The 7,837-nt window shown below is 37.7% G+C and overlaps 1 protein-coding gene across 1 annotated transcript in view; it reads left to right on the top strand.

The window, feature by feature from the left end:
* LOC149042649 (uncharacterized) overlaps positions 1 to 452 on the top strand; it is a 3,348-nt gene extending 2,896 nt beyond the window's left edge. The window contains exon 1 of the mRNA XM_089211925.1: positions 1 to 452. This exon is cut by the window's left edge and continues 2,896 nt beyond it. Within this exon, the coding sequence (XP_089068051.1) occupies positions 1 to 452 (452 nt within the window).
* The last annotated feature ends 7,385 nt before the right edge of the window (positions 453 to 7,837 follow it).

Here is a 7,837-nt window from a genome sequence, read left to right as displayed (position 1 = left end):
CAAGACCCTTTAGTGAAACAGCTGTATACACTAAAATCCCCTTTAAGCCTGGATATCCACTGGCCAAAAACACCAATGGAGTAGAAATAACCATTATCAAAGTTGTTGCCATTCCCCATGTTAATATCATAGGTGTGTACAGGTCACCGAAAGTGTCAGTCCAACAAATGTGTCTAGCATTGACCCAAATTCTCAATAGTTGCTGTTCTGATTTTAATGTTTTTCTTGGGGATTTTAATGTCAATTACTTAATTCAAAAAGAGAAAGTTCCCCTCAATAACTTGTTTATAAGAGAGAAAAATTACAGACAATTGGTATCATCCTATACTACTGATAATAGAACAACTATTGACCATATATATACCAATTTGCCTGAATCACAAGTGACTGTACACATTCTGGAAACATATTTCACTGATCATAAAGCAATATGTGCATTGATTAAAACTTGATGTTAAAAATTGAATACACATGTAACTACATGTAAGATGTTTGAGAATGCCATAAAGTACCAATAGAATTCAATGTAGGAAGATTAATTCAGAAATTCACTTGACATCCATCATCATAACTTATGCATGTATTGATAAGATGTTCCAATTTTTCAGATCACAAGCCAGTGTTTTTGCATAAATTGAAGGATAGAAACTTGAAAATAGGCACACATGTGAAGTCAGTTAGTTAACTGTCAAGTAACTGATCTAAAAATACTAATTTTCCTCAATGAAATTCCTCAATAAGATAACCTAAAACTATAATGCAATTCTGAAGGTTGTTTTGCTTTTTGGCAACCTTCTTACACTTTTTTCCATCAAAGAATAAACATAGGGATATACGGATGAAAAGGGGGAAGTTGCGATTGAAGGTTACGAGATTATAATTAAAGATTGTTGCTGAATTTGTGTGGTCCCAACTGAAAAAAAAAGTACAGCAGTACATAAACTAAGAAAGTACCCTGGGAAATGCAACACATACCTAACTAACAATGAGACGATTATAAAGAGAACTGAGTGCGAGAAATAAACCAATGTAGTCAATACAGACCGAGAGGGAAATATCGTAAATGTAAAATAAAGAAAGACTTACTTTTGTCTAGCTCCTAACGATAGCAGATGAACATTGAAAGTAACAGCAGCAACTAATGGCGATAAAAGATGAGATACAATATCTGATACATGTGCTCAAAAGAAAGTTGGCAAACTTATTAATTAATAATCATTAACTGATGAGGGATTAATTGTTAAAAAGAAGCCAGAACAGAAGACAAGAGAAAAGTACACGAACTACGTGCTTCGAAACTAACACTCACGTGAATACAAACCCTATAATATTTTCTCTGGAGAAAATATTATAGGGACCCTATAATATTTTCTCTGGACCAAAAGCTATTGATAAAATTCAAGGAAAATAAGCAAGAAATATATCTTTATTCCAAAAAGTCTTAGATAGACCGTTCAAAAACGAAAAAACCAAGGAATTTCTTGAACTTACAAGACCTGGGCGATATATGCACCATCGTTGTTTACATAAGTTCATGGCCATAGTGTTGTGTTAAAGATTCTGGAAGTTGATTAATTTAAAGACAAAATCTTCGATTTAATAATACCTTAAAAACATATGAACACTTAAAAAAATAAAATTATCAGTCCAAAAAATAGTCAAATATCGCAGAGTCTCACTTGAAGTTAGGAAGTTCTGTTTTCATTTTCGGGCCTTTCCCTACGCTTTTGAGAATTGCATTTTTTGTTACCCCAAAACTAATTCCATCGCTTTTACGCTTAAATTTAAATTATTCCAAGAATATGTAGTTTCCATTTAAGCTCCAAAACGTCTGCTATGATTGGGATAGATCGAAAGAGGTAACAACTGTATGCCACAAAAAAAAGAAGTACATGTAAGCAACTAGCTCGCACTAGACACATGTATGCCTTTCCATACCTATTTTTTCTTTTGTGTTCATTAATTTTATTGTGAGTGGAAGTGAGATGTCTTGTGAATTAGAATGTTGTGTTTGTATGACTTCATCAGTTAAAACTTCTGGTTGAGCATCACTTGTTTCATCAGAGTCTTTCCTATAGTCTTTATAATAATAGGCTGCAAACTCAGCAAGACAAAGTTTATCAATAGAAGGAATTGAGTCTGGTCTGATACTATAGCGCTCAATAATATTAGACTTGAATACATCGGTGCTGTCGTCATCAAGATCCTCCAATTCTTGCCGAGATTTTGTTACGCGTATTCTTTCCTCAGGTAATTCAGTACTGACAAATACAGTTGCTGGGAAGATTTTTCTGAGCCATAATTCTGGCATGCAGTGATAGACGCATTCTTGTGAACTAACCTCTCTTGTGGACAGAAAAGCAGCACCTATTTTTCTCAAGCCTTCTGCAACGGTCATGTTGTTGGCTCTAGCTTCTTTCGCAGCATTCATAATAGCCTGAGAGCATTCTGTTTCATCCTTAGTGAAATATGAACACATATGTTATGCATTTATAGTGGTTAAAGACTGGTTGTAAGTCCACATTGGCAGCAAATCCCTTGATTCCAGCCACAAAGTAATTATTGATAAAGCAGCTATCCAATGGTCTTTTAAGGTGCAAATCTGAATCAGGTGAATTGGATAGAGCATTATAATATTCTTCTTGTGTGAAACCAAGAGAGTTAAAGATATCAGCTTCAGTCAGATTTGGATCATAATCTTCTGGCTTACTAGAATTTAACACAGAATTGATTTTCTCTTTAACAGATGTAAGGATTTCCTTTTGTTTCTCTAGTATTGGTTGTTTTAGCTCATCAGCAATATCATCAGGCAGTGGTTCTGCTATAATTGTTCTATTTGTGAAGAACTGGCCAAAGTTAAATCTACATTTGATGTTCTTGTATTTTCTACAAGTTTTGGAATGAGTATGTTTTTGGTAGAAGTTAACCACATCATGTAATTCAGGGTCATCTTCTTTGTTGGGTAAGTATGCCTGTACATGTTTATCAATGTATTCTATATAGGCCTCTTTAGTTTCTGAAGTTAATTTTGGACAGTCTTAAAGTATTTAGTTGGAGTTAACCTAATCTCTCTTTCTGTAGTGTAACCATATCTGCCTTTAGGAAACAAAACAGGAAATGCCAATTCTTCACATTGTTTGTCCATCATAAATGATACTAGGTGTTTATTTTCTCCTGGTGCGACACTGTATATTTCATTTCCTGTAGATGCATTTTGATGATCACTTGTAACAGGGTAATCTGGTATAATTGCTTGTATACATGTTTCGTTGGTTGGAGCTCTATGTTCATTTAATGGACCATCTATTTCCTCCTCTTGTTCATTCTGTACTGTGTTTTTGCTTGTTTCATTTATAACAAGTTCCTCATTTTCTGGTTCATTGATTTGTTCGCTTATATTTTCATCTCTAATTATATTTTGGTCACTTACTGGCTGTGCTGTTGTATTTATAGAGCACTCAGAAATTTCAGATGTATTTTGTAAATTTGTAAGATTTCTGTCCAGTTTATCAATGTCTATGGTAATTGTTTTATATAATTCGTTGTTTCATTTCATTTCATTTAACAGCTTTATTGGGTACGTCTACAAGCTCAAAATGAATACATATACAAGGAAAGAGACAAAAAATGGATAGACATAAGCCAAAAGGGTCAGTGCGAACGGGACATGCAGTCCCATGCGGGGCACTACCCTTAATAAAAACGAAAAAAAAAAAATGAAAAATGTAAAAACTTACAGTGAAAAAGTGCTAGATAACTAAAAATCAATGACAGGGACACGACCTAACAATTGACCACATGCACGGACTATTAACATCAAAAACTGAACAGACAAGAGAGAACATGTGTTTTGCTACAAAAGTTCGAAAGGCGGTCGGGTTAGAAAACTTGGACGGGGGTGATAAGGTACAGACGTAGTTCCAGAGTTTAACAGTTCGGTTGAAATAGGAGGCCTGAAAGGTACTTGTTTTACATGAAGGTGTTGTGAGATTGAAGGAATTACTTCGTCTGGTGCGGCTGTGGGAAATAAAAGAAACAGAGTTAAGGATGTTTTGATCCGTGTAGTTATTCAGACATTTGTAAAGAAACACAAGGTCCTTAAGTTCGCGGTCATAGGCGAGAGGGAGCAAATTCAGCTTGATAAGCCGGTCTTGGTAGCTCATTTCCCCAATTCTGGTGCCTAGAATCCATCTTGTTGCACGTCTTTGTACTCTTTCAAGCTGACTTTTGAGACTGAATTGGGCTGGGGACCACACTTGCGTTGCATAGCACAGTTGTGACTTTACCAAAGCCAGATAGAGGGACCGCCTGACTGAAACATTGGTCAGAAAAGGGCATGTACGCTTTAGAAGCCCAAGTAGCTTGTTGGCTTTTGCGATGATGGTATGGACATGTGAATCCCATCCCATGAAAGGGAGCTAGTCACAATAACTCCGACATCCTTCTCACTTGTGACCCGCTCAAGTTGTACATGATTGAGTTTGTAGCCATAGATAATTGGGCTTTTTTTGCGAGTTACTGAGAGGACTTTGCATTTTGATGAGTTAAAGCGAATGTTATTTCGCATGGCCCATGCGTTCATGTTGGTTAAAGTGTTCTGCAGAGATATGCAGTCCTCAACACCTTTGATGCTGCGATATGCCTTGGTGTCGTCGGCATATAATGCGGCCATCGCACCTCCTGCAGTTGCATCAGGCCGGTCGTTTATAAAGATCGTGAAGAGCAGGGGTCCCAACAGACTCCCCTGAGGGACACCGGAAGTGACTGGTGCCCATTGCGAGACAGCACCATCAACAACTACACGTTGGACGCGCTCGTTTAGATAGTCTGAAAACCAGGCTAGTAGCTGCCCCGAAACGCCGTAGGCCCTTAACTTAGACAGGAGAATACAATGGTCCACCGTGTCAAATGCTTTAGCGAGATCCAAATAGATCACGTCCGTCTGTACATTTTTATCCAGGTACTGTCCTATGGTGTGTAGAACAGACAGTAATTGTGTGACACACGATCGATTTCATAGAAACCCGTGCTGTAAGAGGGTGATCAGATGTATGACGTGCTCATAAAGGTGATTAAACATGCAGCGTTCCTGTATTTTGCTTACAATGGGAATGAGCGAAATAGGTCTATAGTTGTTGGCGGGTTCTTTTGAGTCTTTCTTGTGAATTGGTGTTATGTCCGCCGATTTCCACTCACTTGGAATTTTGCCGCTTTTAAGTGAATTGTTAAAAATAGCACAGAGACTTGGTGCTATTTGTTCGCTACATTGTTTGAACAGTCTCGCTGGGATGCCATCAGGACCACTGGCTTTTGAGATGTCTAGCCCATTCAAGTGCTCTCTCACCTCTTCTATTGATATTTCTATTTGCGAGATTTCCTTATCAGTTCTCAGTGGTATGTTGATTTGAGGTCTGTTTACATTGGAGGCTGCTGGAAGGAAAACAGAACAGAAATATTTATTGAAGAGGTCTGCTTTTTGTGCTGGTTCCTTTGCAGACACACCATTGTATGATATCACCGGGCTTGTGCCAGATCGACCACCTAAAATCGCTTTGTGGTAGCTCCAAAATTTCTTTGGGTTGTCCTTAAACAACTGCTCAATTTGCGCTAAGTACTGTCGATGTTTAGCGCGAATTACGTACTTAATATTTTGACTCAATATTCGCAATTTTTGTTTACGTTCAGGGGTCTTGTTCTGACGAAATTTTTTCAAAGCTGCATACTTCTTTCGAATCAGATGCCGGATTTCCCCGTCTATCCAAGGGGGAGAGTTAGTGTCGTGAATTGTTTTTACTGGTATATGATCTATTACGGCAGTCAGAAACAGATCTTTCCAGTTTGACCAGTGTTCATTTATATCATCCGAAAAGGCTAACTCAAAGGGAACTCGAGTAAGTGATTCCCGTAGATCATCAAAATTTCCATTCTTGAAGTTGAAGACTTGTCTCTTCACCCGTTTTGCTCTTTGAAACTTTAGTCGGATATCAAACTCAATAACATAGTGGTCTGTGGGAAATATACCTTCCCGTGGATGAAAGGTTAGAACGTTCTCGATAGTCTCAGGCCAATTACACAGCACAAAGTCGAGCTTGTTACCGGCAATATGCGTGGGGCCAGGGACAGTCTGATAAAGAAAATTGTCACCAACAAGATCACAAAATATTTTGTGGTCTGCGCGACTACTGTTGTTTACTGGAGTCGTTGTTGTTTCATTGTTAGCCCAATTGAGTTCTGGCAGATTGAAATCGCCAAGCAGCAATATACAAGCTGACTCTGTGTTTTCCCGTAGAGGTGAGTTAAGTTCCAGAAGAGGTTCGGGCGATGAATCAGGGTGATAAAAACAATAAAGGGTAACAGTTTTTACATTTCCAGTCTTCAGATCCACAACAACCAATTCAGCGCCACCCTTCTCTAAGTCAGGTCGTCTTTTCACTTCAATGCCTCCTTTAACCGCAATTATTACTCCACCAGCATGATCTTCTCTGTCCCGTCGAAAGATGGAATATCCTGGTAGGATTTCACTGTCGGTTACAGATTTATTAAGCCATGTTTCAGTGACCCCGACAACGTCGAAGTCCCCGCTAAAGACAATCTGTTGTAAGATGGTGATTTTGCATATTTTGCTTCGGTCAGAACCTTCGGCAGTCACGATTGCTTTTAAACTTCGTGCATTCAGATATAGTGGTCGCAGATTGTTTCTCTGATTCGGATGGGGACCAGGGTTCGATGCAATATCCATACAGATAGTTATATCGATGCCTTGATGGAAGTCAGGAGGCGAACGACAAGTTTGACCATGTTTGGTCCAGCATACTTGATGTCGACGGAGTTGGTTCTAGATTCGGCGGCTCGCAGCATTTCTTCTGAGATAGTGGGCTTGAAAATTGTTGGTCGATTTCAATTAGCACTCCGAAGAGCCATCTCCAAGCTGGCTTGGAAGCGTGTGTGCCAGTAGATTAACTACAAAAGCTACTGATGTAACCCAGAGGCATCGCATCCTGTGACAGACAGTGCATACATAATAAGGACCCTGTTTTATTTTCTGGCAAAACTGTGAAATGCAAATGTCAACATTAAGTTTTGAAATTTTTCTGGTCTGTCGAGCTATTGCTAATTGATTTCTTTTTATGTTAAGATGTTTTTCTTTCTTTTTACAATCCATACTGTGATACCTTTTTCTACTATGTTCAGCAATTTAGTTTAACAGTTGTTTTTTTTTTGGGAAACGTGCATCTGTTTATATTTTTCTCTCCGATTTTTAAGACATTGTTTCTTTTTTGACGCATCCATTTCTTTATATTTTTTAGCACAAGTTTCAAGAAGCTCATCTTTCTTTGCTCTATCCATCGAATTGTAACGCTGCTTTTTCTTTGCTGGCTCCAAGTGCGAATAATGGTCATTGTATTTATTGTAGATGTCTCTCTTTTTTTGCATAGATTTAAATGTTCTTACGATGTTCTTACAATGTCCTTTCTTTCTTCATTTGAAACTGCTGATGAGCAAAATAAAGAATAATATATATTTTGTGTTCCATCACTGATACAGTTATCTAGTCTATAGACATCATTTACTTTCTTTACAAGGGAATTAAGATTGAATGGTCCTGAGAGACAAAATTGTTCATTTTCAAAGGTCAATACAAAGTAACAAGTGTCTGAAGTGCTATGATGAACTATAAAGCTTATGTAGATATCGTTACAACAAAATAGGTATCCTGTTGGTGTAACACAACTTCTTGCATTTTCTTTTAAAATACATTCCACAAGAAACTCCTTATTAACATGATAACACTGTGTTAAAGAGCTCTGAATCACCTGTAAGAATTTTATTTCTGTAC

This window comes from Pocillopora damicornis, chromosome 7 (genome assembly GCF_964200805.1).
Source record: "Pocillopora damicornis chromosome 7, jaPocDami1.2, whole genome shotgun sequence".
Lineage (NCBI taxonomy): Eukaryota > Metazoa > Cnidaria > Anthozoa > Scleractinia > Pocilloporidae > Pocillopora > Pocillopora damicornis.
The sequence above is the reverse complement of the archived record's forward strand: the minus strand, read 5'-3'. Positions and strand labels throughout refer to the sequence as shown.